The sequence below is a fragment of the Sabethes cyaneus genome, chromosome 1 (genome assembly GCF_943734655.1).
Source record: "Sabethes cyaneus chromosome 1, idSabCyanKW18_F2, whole genome shotgun sequence".
Taxonomy (NCBI): Eukaryota; Metazoa; Arthropoda; class Insecta; order Diptera; family Culicidae; genus Sabethes; species Sabethes cyaneus.
Window position 1 is genome coordinate 112,169,767 of NC_071353.1, and position 18,970 is coordinate 112,188,736.

The following is an 18,970-nucleotide window of genomic DNA, read 5'->3' on the forward strand; positions in this document are numbered from 1 at the left end:
TGAAGAAGATTCAGCGGCGAAAACCGAGGAGTTAAAATGCGTAAAGTTAAACTTAAATTAAAGGTAAAGGGTATTAATATTGACTCGTGGGTTGGGTTAACCTAAAATTTATCTATAACTTCTGTCCTATGCAGGAATTCGAAACTATCTTAGACCTTCGCAACGAATAAATCATGTTACGAATTTGGAAAGGCCAAATCACTCTTTTTGTTACCCGTGTTCCGTAAGTAACAGTTGCAACAGTTGCAGTTATTTCCCCTTCCATCTAGAACAAAACTTTGATGCCTTGTACCAGCACACAAAACAACAATATGTATTGTGTATCTTAGGACACCATTATAGGTCAGAGGATTTCGATATCGCTTACTGGCCTGTTTTGGACTTTTGTGGTTAAGACAGCTTCTATTTTAAACCCGGCATCGGTTGACCGTGATCTACCGGAAAGTTTAGAACCGCACACCATAAAAGGCACTCTCCTACCGCTTATATGTATGTATGTTTGTAAGCCCAAGCATACAAAACAACAATTGCATGATGGCATATGCTTATGCAACAGACCGAACGCGCATTTGGACGATGAATCAAAACCGCGCACTTTGTATAGAGCTGGTGGCTGGCTCGTGTTCTATAGCATATACATAGGCCATCTCCGGTTCTGTCGAATAATCATTTTGGATTGATCCGGTTTTGTCTGGGTTTCGCATTGATAATAACATGGTGAAACGGATGGTATCTCGCAACACTGTCGCATATCAACAGGCGCGGCGGCGGCGCGACCGGCTACCTAGACCTCTAAATCCAACCCCGTGGAATGACAACAGCAGCAAGATCCCCGTCTATCCGACGCGGCAATGAACTGTTCACTTTGCCTGCATCGTCGGGGTATAGTTCTCTCAGCTCAATCCCGCTCAGCTCAGCTCAGCTCGGTAGAATCGTGAAAAGCGAACGACGCTACGAACGGTGAGCTGTCAGTTACTTGCGCGAGCAGAGTACCTGCGGTTGGTTTTACTGAATGGTCCTTAAACACAGTTCCCGTCCCGCTTTGCGAGCAGTCGCGATAGGTCTTTCGGTGTCGTGATCGGCGATGATTACTTTCAAGCTCGGTGCAAAATCGGTTTGTGCCTATGCACACTTGTGGTTATCATCGAACGGGTTTATCATTTAGTCGAGAAAATAGTTAAATCCAGCCGCTGGAAGCATTGCCACGCATCATGTGGTCTCTGTAGTGGCGACGACGACGGGGAGTGCTTATCGTTAGTACAAACATCCGGAAACCAAATTCTTCGCATTTTTTTTATGCGAATTTGTACCTAATTTTGTTCGTGAGCTTGGGAGGACTAGCTTACCAACAAATTTGGTGCTGAATAATTAGCTGTGCTAGCTCTTTGTGCAAATATTACTAGCAGAGGGCGAAGAAAGAGTGGTGCGGTTCCTGATTGGTTTGGTGATGTGTGGTCTGATATCGTAATTAACAAAAAACAGCAAGCCGAAACGATTCGATCCAGTTCATCCGGCGCATTGGAAAGGTGGTGCGCAGTGTACAGACAGCAGTGCAAAATAATAAAAATGCGATCGTACGAAAACGAAGCGAGGGTTTTATGCCGGCAGTACTAAATTAGCATTGGAGAGCAATTAGTGTATTTTTAGTCGTACCTTATCAATCGTGAGTTGCAGTTTTCTGCGCTCTTAGATATATGTGGAACCTGCCTACGGTATCAGAGTGTTTTGAATTTAAAATTGCCGGAATAAATTGATGTTTATTCGTTGTCCATTTGGATGCAGGCAGTGCAGTGCAGTGCAACCGGTGCGAGCGGATACTCAATTAGAATTGTATCATCAGAGGAGGATAGCCGCAAAGTACTCGAGTGCTCACGCGCGGAACACGATTGTTGTTATCGGTGTTGGTCTTTTATTTTTTGTTTTGCTTCCCGTTGAAACGATTGCACTAACCAGCCAACCTGCTTTGAGTTTTGTTCAATACCAACTAATGGCTGAGTGAGTATATTTTCAATTTATTCCATAGTGTATTATGGTTCATAAAACATGGTAATACGGTAGAACATATTGTTTTGAATCGTCACTTTTTGATGTAGCAAACCTTCTAGGTGCAGCGGCTTGTTGATGATACTGCTTGTGGCAACCAAGTCTAATCATATGATCGCTAAAATGAATAAGAGTTTTGTTTTTATGTTTCATAATATAGAGGTATATTCAATAGCCTTTTCATATGCCGCTTGTTCAGGACGGCGGTAGTATCTTTTGCTACAATCTAATCGCGGTTTTCCGCTTGATTTGCGGGTTGGAAAGAATACAACCGGTTTACTCTGCCCCATTGTTATCGGGTGGTATTCGGATGTTTTGTTTGTGTTGAAACTTGACATTTTTTGGTACTTTTTACTTTAAATCTTTTTGAAAATTGGGATTTAAAATATGCAAATTTGTGTAAAAAGCTGTTTTCACAAGTTCCAAGTTTTATGAAAACCACAATTTTTAAGCAGACTTTGACACTAATTTTTGGTACATTCATATTGAAAAGTAGCAGGAGCATGCTCCTGAGCGGCTGCGCACATCAAAGTTGCACCTCCACCACGATTGATCCGAACTTGTGAGGTTACACAAAGAACTAGTCATATAAACAGTTGGGATAATTTACCATCTTCAATTTACCGTAATTCAGTAACTTCCTCTTTAAGTAGCGCCGGTCGCGGTTTTGCATTCGTCGGGGAAAGAAAAATATGTATAACAGTGTAACATTGGCTGTTATAAGAATGAATTTATTGTTGCACCTCCTCGAATATCATGAGAAGAATATTTCTGTTAGTATGGCATAAGTATGCTTATCAACAAAACTATAAGTTATTCGTTTCTTCCGTGTTTGCCATATTGCTAGGTAAAATATATCATAGCTTGATTGATGGTTATACGAAATAGGGTAAATAACTGGAAAACAGCCTCCCACTTGGTCTAGAGGTACGACATTGGTATAACTAGCCTGTCGTCGCATGTTCGAATCTGGACCAGGAGATACTGAAAGAGTTAATAGGACCAAAGTACTAGCCCCGCAATTGTCTTGTACTCTTACAGCTGGCTGCGAAATCTGTCGTATAAAAACAGAAGGTTGAGTTTCGAAATCGGGATGTAGCACCTAGGCTTTGCTTTACTTTATCTGGAAGGAAGCGACCAACATCGTTCTGACCATTACAAGTAAATATACCAGGTGCTGCATTATTTTCATATTTTACAAGCTGTAATTATTTTAGGCAATAAATTGATTTACGGGGCTGGCTCTGCCTTGATAGCAGCTCCGTGCTGATAACTTAATGGCTAACCCGACTAACAATCCAATAACAAATATGTTTGTATTCATTCATTTCTTATAATAGTTTTAACAGTATAACAGAGCCTATCAGGCATTATAATGGGTTTACTTTGGTCTTACTTGATTAACAGTTCTAAAACCTTACTAAAGAAGACTTGCAGAAACACCCATAATACTGCATTATCAGTAAGTATATTTCATGTTTCTTACATCTTTTTTTGGTGTTCGTCGAAAAGCTTTCGATGCTGTACCACACATTCTGGGAATCACCAAGCTTTCCGGATTAGATTACTCTGTTTATGGTTGGCATAGTTAGCCCACGTCATTCGTGGTAGTAACCTCCGTTCGCTTTTGAGCGTTTTTTTATTCGTTTCGGCGTACCCCAAGGCAGCGTACTCGGATCATTGCTCTTCAAAAATTTTAGTGAACGACTTAGGTGCACTTACGACATCTTCCGTATTTTCGTTCGCCGATTACACTAGTTAACAAAATAAAACAAAAAGCGTGAACTCAGTGCGCTGAAGGTGATTTTTCATGTAAAATTTGCCGCTGAATCCGAAAATAAGGTCAGCAAAATTTAAAGTAGGATAGTTTTTGAGATATGCACTAAAGTCGAAATTTTACTTAAAGAGTGAAAGTAAATGTGCATAATTACAAATTTCTCCGGTTGCGGTGCACCAATTTTAAATCTCTTTTTTTTTTCATATTAAAGATGAGAAAATTTGCTATCGATTAGTTAAATTTTACTTTGCTATAAGAATAATAATACTGCAGATATTTGAGAATTTGTTCACAACAAAGCAAAAAAGCACGCATTTTTTTGGAATAATTTCAGCTTTATCAAAAGTTTTAGACAAAATTACCGCATTTTAAAAATTTCATTTTATGTGGGTCTTAAAGGCCAATAAAAAACAAATTAATCAGGGTTTTTTGTTAACGAGTAGGGAAATCTGCTATCAGACACCTGAGAAGACAACTCAGGGAGCGGGGTTTGGTATCCCGACCCCCCTACTAGGGCGTGAGGATCCAGACCCACTAAAACCCTACTCGAGTCTCCAGCCTCAATCCCCCTGGCACCACCTTATCGGTATTACTTCAGGGAGGGGCTATTGTGCTTAACGCACACTCTTAGATAACTACTGGACTATGGTAGTTAGGCTGTTTATTCGCTGTTGATCGGCTTTCCAACGGTTTCGTAGCTCAAGTACGATCTGGGTAGCAGCCGCATTGACCGCTCCCCAAACGTCCGAGCTAGAACACATCCTTTGGACTAAGTTTTCCGGAGTAGTGTCCTGTCCGCTCACTGCCATCATGTTGCTTCTCACGCCCGCGAAACGAGGGCATATGAAGAAAGCATGTTCTGCAGTTTCCTCAACGTCAGCGCATTCGGGACACGCGGGGGACTCCGCACGCCCAAACTTGTGCAGATACTGTCTAAAACAACCATGCCCTGACAGAATTTGTGACAGATGGAAGTTGACTTCGCCGTGACGCCTGTTGAGCCAGCCAGGATAGTTCCGGGATAAGTCGATGTGTCCACCGGCCTTTTGTGGAATTAGACCATGCCCGCTGCCATGTGATCATCGAGATCGTTCTTGTGGTACTCCGTATGCCTCTAGTTCCACGTTGGTTGAAGCACTCTACGTCCTCGCTGATGATGGTACCAATAGGCATCATACCCGCTAAGACGCAGATTGCGTCATGTGAAACTGTGCGATACGCACTCGCCACTCTTAAGCACATGAGACGATAGGTGCTTTCCAGCTTGGCTAGATAGCTTTTGGTACCTAACGCCGATGACCACACCGGCCCGCCATACCTGAGTATGGAATGGACCACGTTGGCTAATAGCCTTCGCTTGCTGCCATATACCGCAGAGCTATTAGACATCATACGAGACAATGCCGAAATAGCTGTGGAAGCCTTCTTGCAGGCATAGTGGACGTGGCTCCCGAACTTGAGCTTGTCGTCGACCATGACTCCCAGAAGTTTTAAGGACCGCGTTGACGAAATAGTGCAGTCCCCTACGCTGATATTTGCTTGCTGTACCGACTTGCGGTTGTTTACCACGATAACCTTCGTTTTATGATGCGCTAGCTCCAGTTTCCTGGATCGCATCCAATCTTCAACAATGCTTATAGAGTGGGCAGCCGTCAACTCTACCTCTCTGATAGATTCACCATAGACTTCCAAGGTGGTGTCATCCGCAAAGTCGACAATCACCACCCCTACCGGGAACTTTAGCTTCAACACCTCGTCATACATGACGTTCCACAACACCGAGCCCAGCATGGAACCTTGCGGAACCCCTGCGGTGATTGGAACGCACTTCTGACCCTCCTCCGTGTTGTAGCATAGCACACGATTCTGGAAATAATTTTCCAGGTTTCTGTACAGCGACACCGGCACTTGGACGTTCCGAAGCGAGTTGGCTATGGAGTCCCAGCTAGCACTATTAAACGCATTTCTCACGTCGAGCGTGACAACTGCGCAATAGCGAATACCTGTCCTCTTGCGCTGGATCGCCATCTCAGCTGTCTTAGTGACAGACAAGATATCATCCACCGTAGATTTGCCTTTTCGGAAGCCGAGTTGGTTCCTTGACAGACCGTTTGTACCCTGAGTGTACTGTACGAGTCTGTTAAGGATAACCCTTTCCAGCACCTTGCCGGCAGTATCGAGCAGACAGATCGGCCTATTTGACGAGGGGACACCCGGAGGTTTTCCAGGCTTTGGCAATAGGACCAGGTTCTGTCGCTTCCATCTGTCCAGGAAGTGGCCAGCTTCCAGGCATCTACTCATTACTGCCCCGAATAATTCGGGAGCCTCCAGAATAGCCGCTTTAATGGCCATATTCGGGATTCCGTCAGGTCCCGGTGCTTTGCTCACCTTTAGGGATTTAGCGATCTCAATGAGTTCCTCGTTCGTAACCGTTACTTCCTCCCCGACCTCTAAACCGCCGTCGCCCACGTTACTTTGGATGTTCGGCACGGAGGCCGACCATCCTACGCTATGGTCTGAGATACTGGAACGTCGGCCGTGGGACGACTCAGCGGCCTGAGGCCAGGGCTTGGCTCGTGGCGCGGAAAGAGGCCCTCGATGATCCGCTCCAGCATATCTGGCGATCGCTCTGCGGGCGCCATCACGCCCTTGGTCTTTGCCATAACGACCCTGTAGGCATCACCCCACGGGTTCGCTTTGGCACTGGCACACAACCTTTCAAAGCAGGCTCGCTTGCTAGCTATTATCCCACTCTTAAGCGCTGCGCGTGCAGCAACTACTGCTACTCGACATTCTCCTAAGAACAGTAAGAAAAATGAGCGTGAAAAAACAGGACATTAAATGTGATAATAATCCACAAAAACTCTGTTATGCCTGTGGATACTCTATTTTTACAACCCCGTTTAATTTCGCTGCTTCATTGCAAACTGCGTTTCGTGTGTGCTTTAAAGTTGATCCTGAGAATCTTGATGAAGATGTCCATATAAAATAGAGATCATGAGACAAGCAATTCGGTAAATGTTATGCCAATTAAGACAATGCTTGTTAGTGTTTGGATGTAAAGGGACTATTGGTGAGCCATATGACCCAGCTGAATAGCGTTTGTTCATAGACAGTATTAAGCATAGTTTGAAGACTGTATAGGACACCGCCTCTAGCAGTTGGTAGCGCATATTGTACATATTGAAAACAACCCAATTCTGCGCGACAGAAAATTTACTCAGCTTGGCAACAGCACTCTCTCTTTCATCTCAGTTTCTTTTGTGTTTACCGCTAAAGGCGGTATAGCCCTCGACAGTTGAATCAACAAATAGTTGGTAAATATTGTTTTTGTTTATCGCGTCCATGTCACGACATTTAATTTCTTTGGAATGAAATGTCGCATAAATATTCAGCTCGCGGCTCTCGCACGATATCAAAATCACCTTTCCGGGCTCCAGAAGAATGGAAGTAATATGCAATGGAATTTTGAGAAAAGCATCATCTCTTGAAAAGCAACGGTTCATCTCGTATCCTATAACTACATCAGGGATACAAATAACGCTCGATTCCCCTAACCCATGGTACAAGTATGTGAATAAATAAATACTAAAAATACTAAACATGAGTCAAATAGTTCTATAATAAAATACAGTAAAAGATAATTGGAAAATTTGAAAATGTTGGTGCGTGTGTGTTTGAAAGATAAAGAGAGGAAAGATAGAGAGAGACTAGAGAGAAAGAAAGAAAGAAAGAAAGAGTGTGTGTGTGTGTGTGAGAGAGAGAGAGAGAGCGAGAGAGAGAGAGAGCGAGAGAGAGAGAGAGAGCGAGAGAGAGAGAGCGAGAGAGAGAGAGAGAGAGAGAGAGAGAGAGAGAGAGAGAGAGAGAGAGAGAGAGAGAGAGAGAGAGAGAGAGAGAGGTATTTGTGGCATGTGGACAAGTAAGAGAGTAAAAGCTTAAAGAAAGGGGGTGTTTGCAAGAGCATGATATTAAATGCGCAAACATTACTGTTTTAGTTAAATGGTCATAACTTCTACAAATTTCAACCGATTGTTATCACTAATCCCCTGATTTCTTTGTTTTTGTCGGCCTTTAAGACCCACATAAAATAAAATTTAAAAAACGCGTTAATCTTTTCTAAAACCTTTGATAAAGTTCTAAAAAAAATGCGTTCTTTTTTTGTTTTGTTGTGAACAAATTCTCAAATATCTACAGTACTATTATTCTTACCCAAAAGTAAAGTTCAGCTAATCGATAGCAAATTTTCTCCTCTTTAATATAGAAAAATAGAACGGTAAGCAGTGAAGAAACAGTCCTTGTAAAATTTCGCAAGCGGAATTTAAGCGGTTTAGTAGGAAAAATTTGTAAAATTCGATGCTTTTTGCATCCTTGATTTATCAGCAATTATTCTTTAGCTTACTTTGTAACAATACAGGTGATTTTTTCGTTTATTGCTGCTTTAAACCAATCTTCTGAAATTTTAAGTCAATTCGGGGTAAAATCGACACTTTTAGTCAGGATAAAACCGACACAGACTTTGTACTTCTAGATAGCAGAGTAGATGCTCCATTAGTTGCGCCACTAAGCACAATATAACTTCATTTTTCTTGTTTATTGAGGTATATGCTTCAATTAATGCTTGTGGGAAATGAATTTATCAAATACAAGATATTTGTCACAAGGCAAGACAATTACTTTCGTTGTACGAGAAGCTTTATAAAGAAAAAATGTATATTGTATCAACAGTTGCGCTAATGTTTCCTTAATTAAGTTTGGTGTTCCTTTAATTGTGTTATTCCATATACATTGCTAGGTTGCTAAGTGAAAAAACATCGTAGCAAAATTATAGAAATGAGCGCCTATAGTTGTGCGCTCCAACAGCGCGTATAGTTGCTTTAGATTTTGGAAAATTGGCTTTTTAACAAATAATGCTTTAATTTTAAATGGTGTAGTCTAACTACCAATACTTCTAAGAACTTATTTTATATAATGAACGTAATTGTTTTATCTAAAATGCTACGGTGACGCAAATATGCATTAATAATGAATAGTAGCGCAACTATGGGTACTACCACAACTATTGGATCAACTACCCTATGCCTTTTAAATTGAATGCGTTTATTTTTATGTTTTGGTATAAAACTGAAAGTCTGGGTCGAAAAACAAGTGAAGATGTCAAAAGTGCTATTGACCGTTGAATCAATAAAGACGAATTCAAGGATAAATGAAAAGTCAGGGGGGAAGGAGGGGAGGGACACTCAAAACGCTGTACTGTTCGGTGGTACGTAGAATCTTGAACTGCGCTTCTACCGTTTGGTGCCCGCATTGAGTCAGCTGATTGAACACGATTTACTTGTCCGAAAGGTGTACCAATCAACAAAGGATGTTCGTGTTTGACCTAATGCAGGGAAACATTGAGTTGAGAGTCGGTGATGGTTTGGGGGGTCGCATCTGTAGGATCGTAGTAAACTGTATAGCATTAGGTATCCTTGACTCCCTGTAACTATTACGGAATAAATAATATTTTCATTCCGATTTGGACCACCAAGCAATGAAGATTGATTTTCCCTTCTACATTTTGGCGACGAGGGAAAAATTTAAAAAAGTATAATATGGCTTGACAAATGGTGAGTATAATGCATAATTCGGCATAATTGGTATAACGGAACACAAGGTTGTTCCCATTGGGTACCTCCCAGTAAACCGTTTGGTTTGTATATCTCGATTGCAACTGAGATATACGAAATCATATCTGAACGAAAAAGTTATATTTCACGCCATATAAGAACATATAAGTACCAAAGTGGAAATTTTGACAACTATTTGTAATTCTGTTTTGCGTAGTTTTTAAAACATGCTACTAAATACTCCTGAATATATGATTAAAATATAATCAAATATTGCAATCGTCTATACTGCTTTATAATTCATAGTCATGAATTGTATATGAAGACACGCACGACTGCAAAACAATTTATTATTCACTTCGATTTGACATAGGTACTCCAATCATTATACAATTCCAATGTGAAATTGACATGAAAACGATTTAATATGAACTTTCTATTACGATTTTGTGTTATCTGGGCTGGTATTCTTAGGGCTGATTTCTGGTAATAAATGTCATTATTGCTCTAGGCCAGTGTGATAATTGAATTTGAATTACCAGAACCCGGAATGCAGGTAGCGAGACTACGTCATAGAATGACTTACAGAAAAGTGAGATGTTGCAACAAATCTCATGACCCATGGTCGTAGAAGAGCGGTTGCGATTCCTAAAGCTGAAGAGGTCAACTTCAGTCGATACTCTTGCTTTGGTAAGCCCTTTCTCGATCGGTGGAATCATAAGCAATATAAGCAAGATACCAAGAGTTATGGATATTGGCTTCCATAATGAGGTTGAGCAGAAAGGAATTAACCTCTGCGTAAGATTCCGTTATACCAGAATGATTTATAAGTCCGAAAAGCTCTTGATTCTTTTGACATTACACTGAAAAAAAAGGTAAATCATCTCGTTCATGAAAAGGGCGAGAGATTGTAGGATCATAGTAAACTGTATAGCATTAGGTATCCTTGACTCCCTGTAACTAATTCGGAATAAATAATATTTTCATTCCGATTTGGACCACCAAGCAGTGAAGATTGATTTTCCCTTCTACAGTATCCAAGCGTGGGAAGCTTCCACTGGTGTTTATCGAGAAAAACGTGAAAATCTACGCCGCGTACTATAAGACCGAGGTTCTGGAGAAGGTTGTGGCCCCGGCACTTCGTCACCTCTCGGGAAGGATCATTACGTCTTTCAACAGGACAGCACACCGGCCCAAACGGCGAATATCGTCCAAGCGTGGTATCGGGAGAATTTGACTGATTTTCTCCATACGGTTTTGTGGCCTCCCAGCTCCCCGGATCTTAGTCTCCTGGACTTTTATGTATGGTCGTACATGCTGACCAAGCAGAGCGAACATAAAGTGAGCACTATGGACCAATCTAAGAAGCTCATTTCCAAGATATGGGACGAGATGCCCATGGACCAGGTGCGTGCCGCGTGTGATTCGTTTGAGAAACGTCTCAAGCTCGTTATAAAGCACAAAAGCACAGCTTCCACCAAATATGTCGTGAAGGTTCTCAATAAACACTGCTTGACTCAGAAAAGAATATCTTGTATTTTCATTTTTTTAAACACATTTTTACAGTGTATTCGAACTTATTGAACACCCTGTAAGCGGTATTCTGTACCAGGGCTATTCAACCCCCACAGGGGGTGAGAAAATTTAATTAGAAATTGTTCATTAATTTTCATAATCTAGCCATTGAAAACCAACATCGTTCAGAATTAGTTAGAATTAGTGCGTTGAAAACCTTTTTCAATTTTGGGTATGATGAAATTCTTCGTAAAAAAAATTAGGTGGACATGTTCCCTAAAATTAATTTAGTTAAACTTTTTAGGGATGCGGAAAAATTCAACCTTTGAAAATCGGTTCCTGATTTACTGTGGTGTACCGTACGAAGTGTCATTGGAATCGGACAAGACCAAACTGAAATCGGCTGTTTTTATGTGTGTGGATCATGTCTGAAATAGAATAAATCGTTTAGGAGTAGAATTTGCTCTCTTAGCGGTTGAGAAATCATGACCGTTCAATTGACAGCGCTTCATGTGACTGAAAATTTGCGTTAATGAAACGATAAATAGTTAGCAGTGCATTTTTCGCATGTTTTTATTTGCTCTCTTTTGCGGTGCTACTCCAAGCCACAAGACTGGTCGGAAATTAGCGAAAATCAGATCAACACATTTAGGATGGAAGCTACGGTATCTGATGTGACCTCATGTCGATTTCTAGACGAAACAAATTTCAAGTGGATCTAATCCCGAACAAAACTACAGCGTTACTGTATGATAAATCTAACCGACGACGCGATGTAGCGATTAATTACTTCATGGCTATCCAATACATGGTTAGACCTATATACCATTTAGTGTGTAAGCGTTTTTCGAACTAGAGATTGATTCTATGACTCAGCAACTATACGAAAACTAAGCTGTAAAATAGAAAACATTCTTTGTTGATTATTATGCCTACTAAATCTGGCAATTATTATCTGGCGTGTATCGAGGAATACATTTTACATACATTTTGTTCTGCCTCTATAACCCGCATTATTCTACCGTAAATCACGACTTATGTGCTCGTAGTCGTAGCTTGGCAGTCGTGAGATAATGCGTTGCGTGTTTTATTTTATTTTGAGAATCAACAGCGATAAAAGTGTCACTCAAAGCCGTAATGCCGGCCGAAATCCGATATGAATGTTATGAAAGTCCCAAAATAAACTTTTTTACAGGTCCGACCACCGGCCAGCGGTAAGGAACGGATTACAATGCGTCTCCTTTGGAACGGACACAATGCAAACGCGCATCGTTTTCGATATTCAATTAATTTTAAAGTCGTCCACTGTTTTTGCAGCCGCTTTTGTTTTCATCTGTGATTACGAAAAACGCTCGAAGACCAAACAATTCGTGTGTGGTGTATTGATTCAAAAAACACTAAATACATGATTAATTTGTTTGTTGACACTGAATTGAAGTCGTTTGTGGTAGTACAATAAATATTCGACTATAAAAAACTGAATGATTTTTATCTAATTACCCTAGTAGGAGTTATATACTCTAACATAGCTACATAAATCAACACCAAAATGATATAATCAGACGGTAAAAATTCGGCTGATAAACATCGTCTACCTCGGTGTTTATCGACACACAAAAGAAAGAAAGCGGTAGCGCTAGACGTCTGTTTGCGTTTAGTTCTACATATGTAGTATATGTACCTACGCAGTTTGCCTTCGACCGCATTGCTACACTTACCGGTCACTCGCTATCGAAAAGAGGCCACGGTGGCTCACTGTTTCCGGTTTTGTGGGCTCTACCTGCTGCTGCGCTCGGTATAGATAAGATCAGTTTTCAAAACTTTATCTAATAAATATTTTACGCCTTTCGAAATCATTCGCAGACCACATCCAACCATCGGCGGTCGACCTCGTTTGCAACGATGCCGCCGGTGCTGACCGACAGCCAGCAGGGTTCAATTGAGGACATCCAGATTTCGCTAGCGCCGTACATCCAGAGCTACCTAACGCAAACCGGCCGGCGGCACTCGTGCTGCAGCGTGATGCTCCCGGTAACGTTCGAGCGGGCTGCCCCGCGGTCCTGCTTCGATCCACGCTTTGATTCGCCGGTTCTGGAGGGCCAATATCAGGCCAGTGTGTTCCCGCAGATACGGCTGAAGTTCAGGTGAGTGTTTACGGATTTTTTTTTCAATTCGCAATTTCGAATGTTGTTTCGCACTTGTTTGTTTTCCTTTTATGTTGTTTGTTTACGTGTTTGCTGTTTGCGAGAACCGATCGGTATGGTGCTTGTTATGTCAGTGCAGATTGTGGCTTGCCATCGGAAGGTTTGAATTTCGCGTTGATTGAACAACAGTTTCTGGAAGTATAGGCATTTTCATTTAGCCGAACACTGAATAAAATCAGAATCAGAGTTTTCTAGATATATTTTATCAAGCATGTAATTTCTTGAATTTCATCTATGTCAACTTGCATCCTGTTGTTTCATTGTAAATTAATGTCTTATCTGCATACTGAAAATAGAAAATGTTTTATATAAGTAAATCGTATGTTTGTTATGTTAACATTTTCGTAGTAGTAGTAGTAGTAGGGGAAAGCCACCATCATTTCAAGGACTTGCCAATGTATGTAGGTAGAAATGAATTTCACATTGATGCTGTTACAGAAGGGCCAAAAGGGATTGAGCGGACCCACAAGCAGATGCACTTGTGCGCATTACGCGGTTATAAGAGTCGCCTTCCAGAATTAGGATCTTTCCATGTAATAATCAATTTCGCTGTACCAACTTTAACCCACGTGATGATTTGTTTGTTTTGAGTTGAGAAGTGCCATATTTGCTTCAGACCTTAAGGATTCAGGTTGGCAATCCACTCCATCATCCAACCTTCCACATTTATGATATCAATAATAATACTATTAATAATATGATATTAAGAGGAAATGAGGTATATATGGGTATATAATGAAATATGGTATATAATAGAACAATCTCACCAGCAGTCCTTCATATGAAATAGAATAGCGTCCTTTGAAGTTCCATAAGTGCTTCTAATACTTAATTTAATTTTTTCATTCTGGTATCCATGTGCAGTATTAAAACTCATTTTGGCCAAAGTTTTTACTATATAGCAAGAGATGCTTCATAAGCTAAAACGAAAACAAAAAAAAATAATTAAAATAACTAAATTAGGTTTACCTATTAGCAAGGCCGTGTGGCTCCGCCGACTGCCTGAAACCCCGGTTTTGAGATCAGGCAGCCGGGAACCACCCAGCATCGCACCTCCTAGCTTGGCTACTCAAAAGAGCATTACCAGGTATGGCCACGTGGAGGCGCTAGGTCGGGGCTTGGGATGGCTAGAGCTATATTGGACGCTTCTCATTTACCTTCCCCATTTCATACCCATTTTCCACCAAATAACAGATTCGGGTAACAAACTAGGATTTTTTTGTGTAAATCACAAAATGAGATACGAGTTGTGGCGTCTGAATTATGTAGTATTGTTGATCACCTATCGAAGCACTTTACTTTTTTCAGAAAAAGAAGTAAATCTATAATGTGAAAAATGAAAATTTAGATGAACTGAAAAATCTAGATATTAGGCTAAAAATATTGATTAATTGCAGGTGAGGTTCGATGTTCGAACCAACCTACCTCCCAATCCGACTGAACATGTTTTCCTTTTTTACGGCACTAAACCATATCATATTCCGTAGTCTAACATCAAGTTTTGTATTTGGTTGCCAATCTGTGCAGCAGAAACAAACCTAGTCGAGCAAAAAAGTTTTCTTAATTTTCTATAACGGTAGTTTTTACAATCGACGAAGGGGACGGTAGAAGAAAGTAATGAAACAATGGTGTTTATAGTATCTAAACAGAGTGGGACAAGACGTGAAGGAGAAAAGGCGGAAAACTAGGTAAGAGAGGGCCATTGAAGCGATGCTTAATTAAGTATGTGTACCGTTTCTCTTTACGCAAGTTTGGCGTTTCCGCTTATCGAACCAAGCTATAAAGAGAACCAATTATAATCGGATTCGGACTCAACTTCTTCCCTCAGGCGCTGTAGATCGCAGATATTGGGTAACTTTTGAACCACAGCGGACTGGATAAAAAGGAAACTCTACAACCCCCTTATTAAGCGTGCGGCGTATTTCAAATACCACCAATACTGGCGGGTTGAGTTATGTTTAGACTTAAATTGTGTCTTTTCTTTTTATTTGACGTAGGGCTACGTTTTACGGCAAGGTTTGAGATAGGGTGTCATTCCAACAAATCGTAAAATGCGAGCGTCACGAAAAAATGAAAGATTTTGAGCGCGAATAGCTTAGCGGTTTCCAGATCGATTATTCATATTTTTACGCCAACTCATCGAAAAATCTTCTAAGCATCCACACCAATAATAAAACCTATTGATTTCAAAGTATTTACTATTGAAAAATCTATTTATATAAGAGGCTTATGTCTGTACCGAAAACCAGGTCTCTGACAGGACGTCATAAGAGGCTTATCGGTAATTAAAAACAGGCCCCTGACAGGACATCATGTTTTTGTATCAATGAGTTCTGTTCTCAGGTACCTCACTAGTCGACTGCTGGACTGCTCGATTGCTCAACTGGTCGACTAAACTGCTCGACTGGACTGCTCGACTGAGATGTTCGATTCGACTTCTCGACTGCTGAACTGCTCGATTGGACAGATCGACTTAACTGCTTGACTGAACAGCTCGATTTAACTGTTCGAGTGGACTACTCGATTCGACTGCTTGACACATATGCCACATATGACACATATTGACTTGCTACTCGACTTGACTGCTCGACTGGACTGTTCGATTCGACTGCTCGACTGGACTACTTGATTGGACAGCATGATTTATCTGCTTGACTAGACTGCTCGATTCAACTGGTCGATTCGACGCTCGACTGAACTGCTCGATTCAACTGCTTGATTCCACTGCTCGACTGGACTGCTCGACTTAACCGCTCGACTCGACTGCTCGAATGAACTGCTTGACTCAACTACCTGATTAGACTATTCGAATCGGCTGCTCGACCCGATTGCTCGATTCAACTGCTCGACTCAACTGAGCTTGATTCTACAGCTCGACTTTTTTTTTTTTTTCCTGTATGGACTCATCACTGCGACCATCATGGTTAGATCTATTGTGATATCGCCCGGGTGTTTGTTGTATAACCCGCACTGCATTTATTTTGGCTATAGTCGCTATTGAGTGAGCGATATGCTTATTGAATTTTTTTTTTTTTTTATGCGTGCTTGTGTGTAATTGGGTACCCTTCTTTCAATACTTTACTCTACTTTACCCACCTCGTTCCACATGACAGCGCACAGTCCCCAATTATAGTCATCCCTGGCGTAGCAAACCAGTGCATTTTTACTATAAGGGTCTCATTTTTGCACTGTCAATAGGCCATATCGGGATAATATAGAACTCAGCATGAAGAAAGGGCGATGAGGGGCCTGAGAATAAACCCATGCTAAAGTCACTTTGACATCGAATGGCCTGATTCTACTAAGATTCGAACCCATGACCATTCGCTTGTCAAAGCAGACTCGGTAACCTTGCGGCTACAGAGCCCCTCTACAGCTCGACTTAGCCACTCAACCCGACTGCTTGACCCGACTGCTTGACTAAACCATTCGATTCGATTGCTTGACTCAAGTGCTCGACTAGACTACTCGTTTCAACTGCTCGACGGGACTACTCGACTTAATTGCTCGATTAAACTGCTCGACTGAACTGATCGATTTAACTGCTCGACTTGACTGCTCGAATCGACCACTCGATTCAACTGCTCGACTCAACTGCTCGTCCGGACTGCTTGACTGAACAGCTTGATTTAACTGCTCGACTGGACTGCTCGATTTGTCTGCTTGACTTGACTGTTCGACTCGACTGCTCGGCCCAACTGCTTGACTCGATTGCTTGATTGGACTGCTCGACTCGCCTGCTCAACTCGATTGCTTGTCGCCGATATCATATGGTCGGTGTTAAATCACACCGGAGCAAGTCGCAAAATTTAAAAAAATGAGTTAATGATAGCAAACCATCAAGACTTTTCTAAGCAGCATTTTACTCTAATCAGACGTCATAAATGTTGCAAGCAGCCAGAAGTTTTGAAGTAGGACTACTTCTTTGATTTCTATATTGGGGTGCACTTTAGAAAAACGAAAAGAGAACATGTAACGAAAAGTGGTTATGGTTTGCACGCCTATAACTCAGTCATCCGTCAACAGATTCTAGAGATATTGGTATCAATCGATTGGAAATTTTTCAAAAAATCCATAAAAATACAATAGATTCCATGTTTCCCAAACAGACGTTTAATAATTGAGAAAATATTAGACTATATTCATTATTTCATTATTTTCATGTTTTTGCCTTCCCACGCCAATGCTTCCCTAGCACAGATGACAGAAATATATACGAGATGAGCTAGGGGTTTTGATTGTATTTAATTTACGCTCTATAGAATCCGCTCGAAAATTGTTGAGCTTCAGTGGGTGTTGCTTGCTCGGAATAAGGCAACGAAGACATTCAAATTCACCAAGCAAGACGCCAATAATCCGAAGAAGCCACCGACTCGCCCGCTAGCGAACGATATGGTTTTTGCTGCTATCAATACACAGTAAAATCAATGGATCCTCGCTGCAAGCCGTTAGAAGTAAATCGCCGCTAGCCACAATTGTGACGTTCCAAGGTTGGACACATTTGTGAAAAAGGTTTTGAAATTAGCTGTCGAAAAGCTGGTCCAAACAAAAAGAACAGGCGCTTCCGATTTGTTCAAGGTTGATAAAACGGACGAAAACAATATTTTTGCTAACTGCTGCAAAGGCGGCTCCGATTAAAGCTGTACTACTGGAGTAAATATGCGGGTGCCCCGAACAAAAATCTACTAAGCCAATGAAAACCGTAGCAAAGGCACCGAAAGCCCCAGTCAAAGGAAATCGTTCCAGCGGAGAAGGTGCCCGAAAAAAACTGCTGCCTAGATGTAAATTTCCTTGATTTGCATTACTAATATCTGGTAGAAAACAATCAGTTCTTTTAAGAACTACTGAATAAAAAGTATACGAAGCAGTTAAATTGATTTTTCTCAAATTTTAAAGTGATGTTAGCAGTTTAGTATGAGCGTTCGAAGTATGACCCCGTCAGAAATTACATGTTTAAACTGTATTAAGACAAACACAACTGTGAGTGCACGTCTGCCATGCTCGTTGCCGTGCCATCCCTGTGTTCAAACAATGTACGGAGTACGGTTTCATTGTACCGCCTTTCTTTCGTGTCTATGATTCTCTGCCCTACGTTGATCCGCCTTTGTTTGTTGCTGCCATTTGCTCTGGTATATAATCAGAAGTAAGTCGGCGAACGGCATCATTTTTGCATTGGCATTGGTACGGTGCAGAAGCAGAACAGACAGCAGAGAGTTGCGATTTCCCTCACTGGACTCGGCAAACTGGTAAAACGCAGCGCAGCGGCAGCAGCAGCAGCGGCAAAGGCAGAGCAGCGGATCATTGTTTGGTGTAAAGTGCGCCGAACGCGTTGGTACCGGAGCATCGATCTATTATCAGCTATATTAGAATATTTGGTTGCGGGAGCGGAAGAGCTTGAATCAATGGAAAATGCTCTGTCCGGTAACCATTGTCACCATTGCCCTGGGAGGTGTTGTTTCAAACATTCAAGCCATTCTGCTGGCCGGATTTTCAACCACATAATTTACCACAACACGTCCTTTTTAGGACGAACGAATTTGTTTATGAAGAGATGAAAATTTTCTGCATACTAAATTTCTTTACTTAAATTTCCAAATGTCGCTGATTCTTTAAATCATGAAGAATTTCTTCTGATTTGATCTATAAAACGATAAATATGTGGTGACTCACCATGCGGTCTTCTAACTCATGACGTTGCTTTAATCTTATTTTTGCCTTCTCACGCCAATGCTTCCCTAACACGGATGACAGAAATATATAGGAGAAGAGCTATGGATTAAATTCCCTTTGAATCAAAGGGATCAAAGTTTGATTGTATTTAATTT

At 41.2% G+C, this 18,970-nt stretch overlaps 1 protein-coding gene across 4 annotated transcripts in view; it reads left to right on the forward strand.

The window, feature by feature from the left end:
- Positions 1-18,970, forward strand: part of LOC128733152 (adenylate cyclase type 9) — an 81,501-nt gene that overhangs the window by 32,132 nt on the left and 30,399 nt on the right. The window contains exons 1-3 of one of the 4 annotated variants that reach the window (XM_053826791.1): positions 1,093-1,253; positions 1,407-1,995; positions 12,805-13,085. In XM_053826791.1, the coding sequence (XP_053682766.1) occupies positions 12,844-13,085 (242 nt within the window). In that variant the 5' untranslated portion in view covers positions 1,093-1,253; positions 1,407-1,995; positions 12,805-12,843. Of the gene's footprint in view, positions 1-1,092; positions 1,996-12,804; positions 13,086-18,970 lie in introns of those variants that run through there. The other 3 variants (XM_053826790.1, XM_053826789.1, XM_053826788.1) reach the window with 3 other exon arrangements.